Below are 11,994 nucleotides of genomic sequence, written 5' to 3'. Positions count from 1 at the left end.
AAAAATATCACAAAAAATAAAGTTCTTACAGCATAATACTGGCATCCTGCCCTCCTTCTGAAAGCACAGGGGACCATCAGGATCATTTTCTTCTTCAGGTTCTGATACTGGGGATGGTACCTGGACGAAAGAGGTGTCCATTTACGAGTTACTCAAAGTCAATGAATCAATGATTGCAATAACCTAAAATTAAATTCTGATCACCAACAGTAAATCACTCCTATATTACATCTAATGGGCAGTAAATTCCCCCAAACATTAATGATTAGCAAATATTTTCTATGATTATACTCTGATTAAAAATCATTAATTTTAAGGGTTAGTTCTTGTGGTAAGTATATATGATATTGTTGAACTGCCTTTGAGCATAAAGTGTTATGTGGCAATAAATACTTAATGATGACAGTTATGCTTCACATATAGGTAGTATTTTTTTTTAATTCATTAACTTCTGTCTGTAAATAAAGCCAAAAAACACTTATTAACAGGCAAAAACAAAACCAAAAACCCAATAAAGGAGACAAATATTGCTCAAAGGGATTTTTTTTTTTAAATATCCCCCTTCATTTAATTTTTTAAATTACTATTTAAGCTCAATAGTATAGGAAACAGAAAATTAAAAGAAGAAAGATTTGCTAACGATAAGCAGATTGGTTGCAGAGAAGTGGTCATCCTATGGCAAATAATAGTCTTTCAAAAGGTTGTCACATTAAAAAGCATTCTGCCTGGGCCATGTGGTATCAGGCCAGTGGGATCCATAGGGCGTACTGATATATTACAGCACACTTTATGTCACAAAAATAGATTAAATGATATAAAAAAATATACTCAACACATCAAAGAAAATTGTTTTACATAAATTTCCCCCATAATGGTTAACGACAATCACAACAATAATAACAAAGTTTTGGTACTTAAGTTTCAGTTGACACAATTTCACTTGGCAGTGTACCTCTTTTCTAATAAATGCTAGCTCAAACCATATTACTTGCACATTTTTGAACCTCACAAATCCCTCTCTCCCTATTTTGAGAAGAAAAATACTCTTTCCACATTATTCCAAACTGTGGTAATTACTACTTAGTAGCGTCATCCAGGGGAGAAAGGCATTTGTTTGAGGTACCAATATGCCTCCAACAACCAAAGGAGGAGACACAGAAACAGTGAACTGGGGCTGATCTTTTTCCTGGGGAACCAAGTCCCAAATGTGAAATTTGAAAGGAAGTTCAAAATGTAAATTTTATACTTTGCTTCCTTGCAAATCATGGATCTCTTCTAAGATACACCCAGGAAGTTCTGCAATTAAAATCTCAGAAATTCTTTGCCTAAAGTATATTATCCCCTTTTTTCTCCCAACTATCATTCTCCAGGGTAGATTCCAGGTTACATGGGAAATCTATGACATAGGAAGAAAGAGCTGATGTTAAAGAATTAGAAGCACAATCAAGAAGAGACTGGGTTTTTAGTTCTGCCCTCCTACAAATCAGTTGGTTAATTCTGGTTAAAATGTTTGTTTTCTTCAAATTCCATATTCTCCTTTTCCTTGTTTACTGTACAAAGATCACCTTAACAATCTTTTAGCAATAAAAGTTCTGAATTTAGAAGAGCTATATTCTAAATACCCATCTCAGTGAATGATATCTAACTATGGATAATACTCTTTAGAAATGTAGGAATACCAATAAAAACCAGAGAGTTGTCAAAGGCTCAGAAAAGTCCAAAATGCTTCAAAATGCAATCTTCTTTGGGAGTTATATGAATAAACATTAAAAAAAAACTGAGCTGAAATGGAAATCCTTAAGGGATTTATAACAAGGAATTTATGACCACCATTCTGAGTAAGTCCACCTCTTAGGCTGGATGGACTGAGTCTACCAACAGGGAAAAAAAAATTCTATAGGTCACACTACCCAATGGCATCCTTTTTAACAGGCTGGGAATGTGAAGCACATCTTACTAGGCTCTCATTTGTACTATCAATATAACACTATTCTACATGTAGTTATCAAACTGTGTCATATTCATAAATTTTTAATACTCTGAATGTATGAAGTTGATAGAGGCCATCTGCCATTTGGCTACTACTGCAAGCACCTCTCCTTTTATTCCTATCCTCCTCTTCTGTTGTTTTGTGCTCCAGCAATGTCAAACTTCTAGCAGTTCTCTTTTACAACTCTTTTCTCTGCCTAGAGCCTTTCTCTATACTCTCAATCTGGGAAAAACTCTATTTGTTAGGGTACTGTATCCTTCATTCCTTCCAAATAGTCATATAATCAATGTCCCATGGTTATTCAAACTTTTGCCTAAATCTAACTGTACTATCCTCTGACAAGTAATGACTCATTTCACTAAGTGGTTCTGAAGAACATACAAAATTAAACTCATCTATGTGCATCTGTTACTAGCACATGAAATATGAACTATGCAGTGACAAGGAATAAAAATAATAGTCAAAAGGAGCACATTGAGCTGGGGATAGCTCAGTTAGTAGAATGCTTGCCTGTCAAGTACAAGGCCCTGGGTTCAATCCCCAGCACCACAAAAAAAAAAAAAAGGCATATTTTACATTGCATGTAAACTTCTGAATTTAAATAGTTGCAATAAAGGGTTTTATAAAGAGTCTTGCTTCCAAACATATTTGCAATGTTACAAAAACTGCCTTTAAAGCAAATAAGTAAAAATATTAAAACATGATAAACCTGATAATGAATTCAAGGTATTTGTTACAGAACTCTCTAAGTTTTTTATACCACATAGAAAAAAAAAAAGGAAAAGAAAGAATATTGCTAAATTAGGTGCTAAACAAATTCACTTTCTGAAAAAAACAATCCTTTAATATGTAAACAAAAATGTCTTGTTTAAAGAATAGGACTTGTGAAAATAAAGTTTAAAACTGTAATTGCATTTTGCTTTAAAGTTGTTGCAATATTCACCAAAGAAATATTTTCACAAGTTACAACTTTAATCAGTTCTTCTAAATCTTTAGAATCAAATAGCTACTACCTAGCAAATTAGCAAAATTTCTATTAAATATTATAAAATATAATGCTGGTAGAATATGGGACAAAGGAAAATATTATAGGTGAATATTTACAATCATGTTTATTTGATTTTGTGATACTGGGGATGAAACTCATGGCCTGGCCTCACACATGCCAGTCAAGTGCTCTATCACTAGCTATATCTCCAGTTCATAATTATGTTCAAATGTCTTAAAATACTGATACTCTTTGTCTCAGTAATTCTATTTTTAAAAATTCATTTTAAATACAAAAGATATAGATGCTAATTTTTATAAATGGAAAAAACTGAAAACCACCTAGATGTTCAACAACTGAAATCCTATTGAACTTAAACATAAAATAACAGTAAGTAAGTACTATTTTAGTGGCCACACAAACACACAATGAAGAAAATGTTTATGCTGTAACAGGTGAACAAAGCAAGCATCAAAAATCTTAAAATGTCAGTCATTTTAAATATAAAGAGTTAGTTATATATAAAGATATAAAAGAGTTGGAGGAAATGTCTTTAAAATAGTTTTAAAACAAGCACCTGTGGAAATTCATCTTCATCTGAGCTGTGAAAGTCATATTGCTTAATGTCACTCTTATTGATCACAGGCAATGTCTCAGGAGTGGGCTGCTGAGACGTTATCAAAGCCTCTGCTTTAGGCTTCTTGGGTACTTCTTCTTTTGACGAACAACATCAGAAGCCTCTTCTTTCAAAGACAAATGATGAGGGTGCTGTTTACATGACGATTTACCCCCAAAAGGAAGAAATGAAAATCATTTTAGAAATCATGAGAAACTATATTGCTCTTTGAAAAAGATACATTTTTATCCATGAGGTAATTTTATTTCTTGTTTTTAGTATGCAAAAATTACTTTGTGATCATGAATTGAAACATGATTTACTTTCTGCAAGTTATAATGAAAATTAAATATTTATTTGCTTTTTATATTAATAAAGCTATTAGTAATTTTATATTTCTCTATTATGCAAGTCAATGTTTTAAAAGGTATTTAAATGCAATTTCTTACATAAATCTATATTAAAGAAAATAACATTTTTTAAAATAATTTGAACTAGATCATGAATTCATTAATTTATTTATGCAATTATTTCTAAATTTAAAAGTGTCTTTAGATGATAATCTTTTGAGAAAAATAAGCTTTTTAACTAGGAAAAAAAACCCTTCACTTTTAGAATGTATAATTATTGCTTCAACTGAATAATAATCAAATGGTTCTCAAGCACCCCAGGGTTCTATGGAGGTACCTGAGAGGGCATCTGGCAAAGGGACTGACTGATGGGGGTAGGTTTCTAGCCCCCATTCCCTTTCACAGAGCAACTCTGCTTCTAATCTGTTTTAACATAGTGGCATTTCTTTTAATAAAAATAATTTACGTTAACACTTTTAAAAAGCTGGAAATGACTATCAGACACCAAAGCATAAACAATAACGAAGTGTAAAATTATTTAAAAAGTTGTGTTTCCTCATGTAGTCCAAATGTCAAAACTACTTTAGGGTAAAAACAGTGCACACAATGAAAATGATGCTTGAGTGGTAGATTATATTTAGTGAGATATAAACTATTTCGTATAAAGGGTGTAACTATTTCAACAAAAAGTAAACACCAATTTCTTAGAAACTCTTGATATTTTAAGATGGAATGTGTGACAAAGTAAATAGTTAACTATGTGTAATGGGGTAAGAAAATTATGGAGGCAACAATATCTCTAAAATCAGTATTTAAACAGTTTGAGTATTCTTAGAAAAGATATAAAATAAGATTCAACATACGATAAAGGCTGATTCTGTCAGTAATTATGGGGTAAAGTTTTCATGTTTTAATGCTTAACAGTTGCATACCTAGGAAAAGCACTCATCGATATAAGATGGATTTTTAAAAATAACTTACAAAATGACATTTGTGGCATTGACAACTATTTTGGCTAGCAAGACAAGAATGATTTAAAGGGAACTGGAGGAGGGCTAGATGCCTGTGATTAATAAGAAACTGGTATATGAATTGACATCAGTTGAATAAAGGAGGAAATCTTCCTGCTCCACATTCTTCCTTGACCTTTAAGAATGAACCCATGAAAAACAAGGACTGTGTACATTTGTTAAAGATGAATTTTCCACAAACACTCTAAGTCACTTTTAACATCTACTAGAATAAGGTCAAGTCAATCTATCTTTCTTAAATCTAAACTCCTTAAAATTAAGGTTTTATTAGTTTTTATATAACCCAATTAAATAGTGTACCAATAAGCACTACATAAATATATTTATTTATTTTAAGAATAAAATAATCACTGAGTTAGGTTTCTTATTAGGAGGAAATCTGGATCCAGATGTTAGAGAACTTTTTCAAGTCATTCAAGGTAGGTAAACTAATAATTGCTAATTCTGGCAATGATGACAACAAGAATAACTTTCAATAATCTCAATGAAGAATGCTTTCAATTTTAAATTTTAATGCCTGCCACTATCTTGCAGAACTTGGTAGGGCTAGTGACAATAGTAGACTAAGATTACCCTTATTTTCCAGGGAAATGACAATATTTTGGAAAGGAATGTACTTGGTAAACCTGAACTCAGACCTTGAATATTCCACTTCATAACTATGATCCAGAAGAGGTAAACCCTATTTCAAAGGATTGTTGTGAAGGTTAATGGGTCCATATATATGTAAAAACTACTAGTAAAGTGCTGGGTGAAGAGTAAAAACTAAATTCATGTCAATGACTTTCTTCCTTAACCATCCAATATTAAGACACCTACAGACACGAATAATTATCTGATCATTATATCTGTATACAGCTTTTCCCCAGAGGATATTCACCTTAGTTTTACATTCTTGGACTTTGTGATGATTTCCATTATGAAGAGTTGCTGGAGTGGCATACAACTCTTTTTCTGATCTACTGATTTTCACTTCATTAAGGATTTCACCTCCATAGTCTCCCAAATGGTATCTTGAAAAGGAAACAAAATATGAGAAAATGTTCCACAGTTGTATGATAAAGACAAAATGATAAAGACAAAACCATGATATTTCAGTTAACTGAAATAAGAAAATAGAGCTAACAATAGAATTCTTTTTTAAAAAGAAATTTATAGAAACAAAGAAGCTCATATTAGGGTTCAATAAAAAACACAACAAGCCAAAAAACAAACAAACAGAAAATGCCTGAAGTACACATGTAATTAATTTCTCACACACTCTATATTATCAAAGGACCGGGAAATGTTTAGAGTGCTAACTTTAGCAATCACACAAAATTTTGCTAAGTTTAGTTTAATCTACTTATTTACACAGGAAAATATATCAGAGAACACATTTCCAAAAGAGATGAAACAAAAAATTTTGATGTCCTCGTTAGAAAATAAAATCAAATATTAATTTCCTATAAATTTTAATAGAAACTTTAACATAGAGAACTGAACAAAATGATCTCTAAATTCTTTTCTAAATAAAATTCAATGATTCTTCCAAAAAATTAAGCTTATCAGAGATTCTATTTTTGTATACCAAAATCCCACAAATCTGCAAGTCAAATTTCTAATAACCTAATAAAAAATAAACTACAGGTAGCCATAAATCTTTAAAAAAAAAATAAGTAAATTTGGTAAGAAAATCAATATGAATTATCATAAAGCTTAGCATTCCCCATTTTTTGTTTACACTTTTTGCCCATCATTTGGCCAAAAGTGCCACTAGTGTTTCACAGTCCCAAAGGTTACCTTTTTTCCACAACTTCTAAGGTTAAGTGCAATAATTCTCGTTTTGTTTTCTCTCTTCTCTTAATCATTTCCAAAATTGTTATGGCTCTACTAAACTCTCGTCTCAGTTTCAACATCTTTTCATAAGAGGCTTCATCATTCTTACGATTCTATTAAAAATAACAATTTTAGAAGAATAATTAACCCAATTATTCACATTTCCAGATTCATTCAACAAAATCTTATAAAAATTTGTTTATAAGATAAACAAATTTATCTTATAAAGGCAAATGTGTAAAAATGTTTAAAAATCATCCAAAGAGCAACTATGTAAGACAACCCAACTATTTATCTCTGAAAATATAAGCGATTATCATGTAATAAATATTTAGGGGAAAATGTTGCGAGTCATTGAAAATACAGAACGCCATAGAAGCAATAAATCCTATGTAAAAAAAAAAATTCAAAAATCATCCACCTGAGACAAAAATAAGTTTTATCAAAAAAATACAAATCCTTCATATTGTAGCAAGGTATTTTCCAATGAGAGAAATAGTTCTGCCAAGATCAGGATACCTAAAAATAGGTAAAACGAGTATCTACCCAACTCTGTAAGGTGGGCTGGAAGGTTCACTATACTACAATGTAAACATGAGCAATTTTCAACAAAGCTTCACTTCAGAAATACAGAGAACTCGAAGTACAGAGGATATTATGCATCTCAAGAAAGGGGATTATCATGTTTCAACATAGTAACACATTAATATATAGAAAAAGAGACTTAGCAAAAATTCTGACTCTGGAATATTGTTAATTATTGTTAACATCAAACATGTTAACTTCAACTTATTACAAAATGAAAGCCTTGTTTAATAACCAGAGAAGGCTCAGTTGTAATTAGCACCATCCATTTGCACAGCAAGTTACTATTAATGTAAACTATTTTGTTAAATCAAACATTCACAGAGTATTTACTTTATATCAGGTATGCAACTGTTAAAAACAGATCACTACCCCCCTTCAATCTGTGTGTCCAGACAGAACTGTACTTATGCAATCATTTTATCATTGAGTTAGTAATTTAATATGAATGACATTAGAAAGAACCTAAAGAGTGCCGGAAGTTTCGAAACAGAAGATTATAAATGAAAAAATAAGAATTGAGAAAAACTATTTTACTTTTTCTTTTGTGTATAGTTTTTTGCATTTAAAAAATAATCATCATGTATGGAAAATAATCTAAACTAGGTCAATAATATCTTCCGATTAAAAATTAAAATTAACATTATCAACAGCAAATATTATTTAATTATTTTGATTCACTGTAAACAAATGGGGTATGACTGTTGTTTCTCTGATTGTACATGAAGTAGAGTCCCACCATTTGTGTAATCATACATGTAATGGGGTAATGTTTGTCTCATTCTATTATATTTGCTTTCCCCCATCTACTCCCATCCCTCTTTTTCCTCTATACAATCCATCCTTCCTCCATTCTTGCCTCCCTTCCACCCCCCATTATATATCATCATTCGCTTATCAGAGTGATCATTTGGCCTTTGGTATTTTGGGATTGGCTTATCTCACTTAGCATGATATTCTCCAACTGTCCATTTACCTACAAATGTCATAATTTTATTTTTTTATGGCTTAGTAATATTCCATTGATATATATATACCACAGTTTCTTTATCCATTCATCAATTGAAGGGCATCTAGGCTGGTTCCACAATCTAGCTATTGTGAATTGAGCAGCTATGAACATTGATGTGGCTGCATCACTGTAGTATGCTGATTTTAAGTCCTTTGGGTATAGGCCAAGGAATGGGATAGCTGGGTCAAATGATGGTTCCATTTCAAGTTTTCTAAGGAATCTCCACACTGCTTTCCAGAGTGGTTGCACTAATTTGCAATCCCACCAGCAATGTATGTGTGTGCCTCTTTCCCCACATCCTCACCGACACCTACTGTTGCTTGTATTCTTGATAATCGCCATTCTAATTGGGTGAGATGGAATCTTAGGGTAGTTTTGATTTGCATTTCTCTTATTAACAAAGATGTTGAACATTTTTTCATATATCTGTTGATTGCTTGTAGATCTTCTTCTGTGAAGTGTCTGCTCCTTTCTTTAGCTCGTTTATTGATTGGGTTATTTGTATTCTTGGTGTAGAGTTTTTTGAGTTCTTTATAGATTCTGGAGATTAGTGCTCTATCTAAGGTGTGTATGGCAAAGATTTTCTCCCACTCTGTAGGCTCTCCCTTCACATTGTTGACAGTTTCCTTTGCTGAGAAAAAGCTTTTTAGTTTGAATCTATACGATTATTGATTCCTGGTTTTATTTCTTGTGCTTTTGGGAGTCATGTTAAAGAAGTCTGATCCTAAGCTGAAACAATGAAGATTTGCACCTACTTTTTCTTCTATAAGGTGCAGAGTCTCTGGTCTGATTGCGAGGCTCTAGATCCATTTGAGTTGAGTTTTGTGCAGGGTGAGAGACAGGGGTTTAGTTTCATTCTGCTGCATATGGATTTCCAGTTTTCCCAGCACCATTTGTTGAAGAAGCTATCTTTTCTCCATTGTATGTTTTTTGAACCTTTGTCTAGTATGAGACAACTGTATTTATGTGGGTTTGTCTGTGTCCTCTATTCCATACCACTGATCTACCTGTCTGTTTTGGTACCAATACCATGCTGTTTTTGTTACTATTGATCTGTAGTATAGTTGAAGTTCTGGTATTGCGATACCCCCTGCTTCACTCTTCCTGTTAAGGATTGCTTTAGCTATTCTCGATCCCTTACTCTTCCAAATGAATTTCATGATTGCTTGCTCTATTTCTATAAGATACGTCATTGGGATTTTAATTGGAATTGCACTGAATTTGTACAGCACTTTTGATAGTATGGTCATTTTGACAATATTAATTCTGCCTATCCAAGAACATGGGAGATCTTTCCATCTTCCAAGGTTTTCTTTAATTTCTTTCTTTAGTGTTCTGTAGTTCTCATTGTAGAGGTCTTTCACCTCTTTTGTGAGATTGATTCCCAAGTATTTTATTTTTTTTTTGAGGCTATTGTGAATGGTGTAGTTTTCCTAATTTCTCTTTCAGAGGATTCATCACTTATGAATAAAAATGCAGTAGGTTTATGAGCATTGATTTTGTATCCTGCTACTTTACTGAATTTATTTATAAGTTCTAAAAGTTTTCTGGTGGAATTTCCTGGTTCCTCTAAATAAAGAATCATGTCATCAGCAAATAGGGATAGTTTAAGTTCTTCTTTTCCTATTCATATCCCTTTAATTTCTTTAGTTTGTCTAATTTCTCTGGCTAGAGTTTCAAGGACAATGTTGAATAGAAGTGGTAAAGAGGGCATCCTTGCCTTGTTCCAGTTTTTAGGGGGAATGCTTTCAGTTTTTCTCCATTTAGAAAGATGTTGATTGTGAGCTTAGCATAGATAGCTTTTACAAAATTGAGGAAAGTTCTTACTATCCCAATTTTTCATAGTGTTTTGAGCATGAAGGGGGTGCTTCAACAGCAAATATTAAAGTGCCTACTCTGTGCAGGGTATAGCAAATGCTCTCTACCCTCAAAAAGTTTATGGTCTAGTAAGAATGACAAACATACAAAATCAGAAGATGAATAACAGTGTGAAGCTACATGCCACTGGCAACTCAGTAACATTCAAAAGTGCATCAGAACCTTTAAAGACTGCCCTCCTCTTCAACAAGTGTTCTTAGGACTCTAGGCTTACTCATTTCCTGTTGTCTTTAGGCCTACGCTTCCTACCTTTCTTTTTCCCAGTCCTGTCCTTTCTACTCCTTAAAAACAAAAAACTTTTATTTTGAAATAATTTCAGACTTACAAAAACAACAAATAATTCCAATATATCTTCAGATTCTCCAAGTTAATGTTTTACATTTATGTCTCTTTAAATGTATACGTGTAAACATGAACATATATAAACACAAACATATAATTAATGGTGTATTTGAAATTTTCAAGGTAAGTTGAACATATAATGCCCCCATTCATATGTCTTTTCTAAAAACAAAGATATATGTAACAGCATGATTATCAAAATCTGGAAATTAACTGATAAAATCCTAATTTCTAGACTTTATTCATATTTTGTTAATAGTCCCAGTATTGTCCTTAATAGCAATAAGTATAGCTGCTATACTTGTTACAGTATATCTGTAAAGACTCAGGGTTTACTTAGTCTAAGTATTACAATCTGTTACTCATTATTTTGATGCTCAAACTTTCTCAGCTCTGATCAGTACAGTCCCCCTTCAATCTGGCTCCTGTGTCCTTCTGATGAGGTTCCAGAATTCTTCAATCACATTTTGATTTTCTGGTATAGCATCATGTTTCTTTCAGGCTTATCTTTTTATTTTCCCAGTACCAGATATGGAATCAACCATTTTTCTAAGGAGCCTAGTTCCTTTCAAGGGAGAACAATATTAAAAATTAAATCCTACATGCTAGGTACACCCATTTTTCTACTGGGTTTCAGTCTCTCAGTGAACAGAGCTAGGAAATAAATGTACTAATATATGTATGTATATACATACCCAATCATATATCTGTTTCTAGTTTTATCAATATTAAAAATCATGAATTCATAATGATATCTTTTCTATTCTCTTAAAATGGCCCTTTTCTCTGTATTTGAACCTTTAACCTCTTCTCACAACTGTCTCTGCTTTGAGTCAACTCTTTTCTTTCTATGCCAGTTAACAGTTCTGTACCTAGTGTACAATCTCCAGAGAAGCGATTCTCAAACTACTGTACTTCAGAATTAACCACAGATCTTTTTATAATAAGGGATGATTCACAGGTGATTGTTATGTGGCCACAAGTAAGAACCACTGCACTGGAGTTTCTTCCTAACTGTTTATCTTCTTCTTCTGGGCCAGAGAGGGAGGAGAGAAGGCAGACACTAAAAGTTACAGCTATGTAGTTAAAACATATTAAATATATATGCTGATTCAGGACTTATCAGAGCCTTAAGACACTGTGGTACCTTAATATCTCATTAAAAATGCCTATGTACTCCCAAATTAAATCTATATGAGTGCTTTAAAGTTTATGAAATAAAATAAAATTGGATCCTTGGTTAGCAGTATTCATTCACTGCATACTCCAATGCCTGCCCATTTTCTGAACAGGAAGAGCATATGCATTATTTATTAAGTGCTTTCCCCACTTTTTAATTTTGAAACACATAAATATTTCCAACTAGTAATACTGTAGGACAAGG

At 32.4% G+C, this 11,994-nt stretch overlaps 1 protein-coding gene across 1 annotated transcript in view; it reads right to left on the bottom strand.

Annotated features, from left to right (window-relative positions):
• The window catches only part of Epc2 (enhancer of polycomb homolog 2), a 132,184-nt gene that overhangs the window by 16,166 nt on the left and 104,024 nt on the right, over nucleotides 1-11,994 (bottom strand). The window contains 6 exon segments of the mRNA XM_053743364.1: nucleotides 30-71; nucleotides 73-120; nucleotides 3,556-3,680; nucleotides 3,683-3,746; nucleotides 5,856-5,988; nucleotides 6,758-6,906. Coding sequence (XP_053599339.1) covers nucleotides 30-71; nucleotides 73-120; nucleotides 3,556-3,680; nucleotides 3,683-3,746; nucleotides 5,856-5,988; nucleotides 6,758-6,906 — 561 coding nt within the window.

Source organism: Sciurus carolinensis, chromosome 3 (genome assembly GCF_902686445.1).
Source record: "Sciurus carolinensis chromosome 3, mSciCar1.2, whole genome shotgun sequence".
NCBI lineage: Eukaryota > Metazoa > Chordata > Mammalia > Rodentia > Sciuridae > Sciurus > Sciurus carolinensis.
The sequence above is the reverse complement of the archived record's forward strand: the minus strand, read 5'-3'. Positions and strand labels throughout refer to the sequence as shown.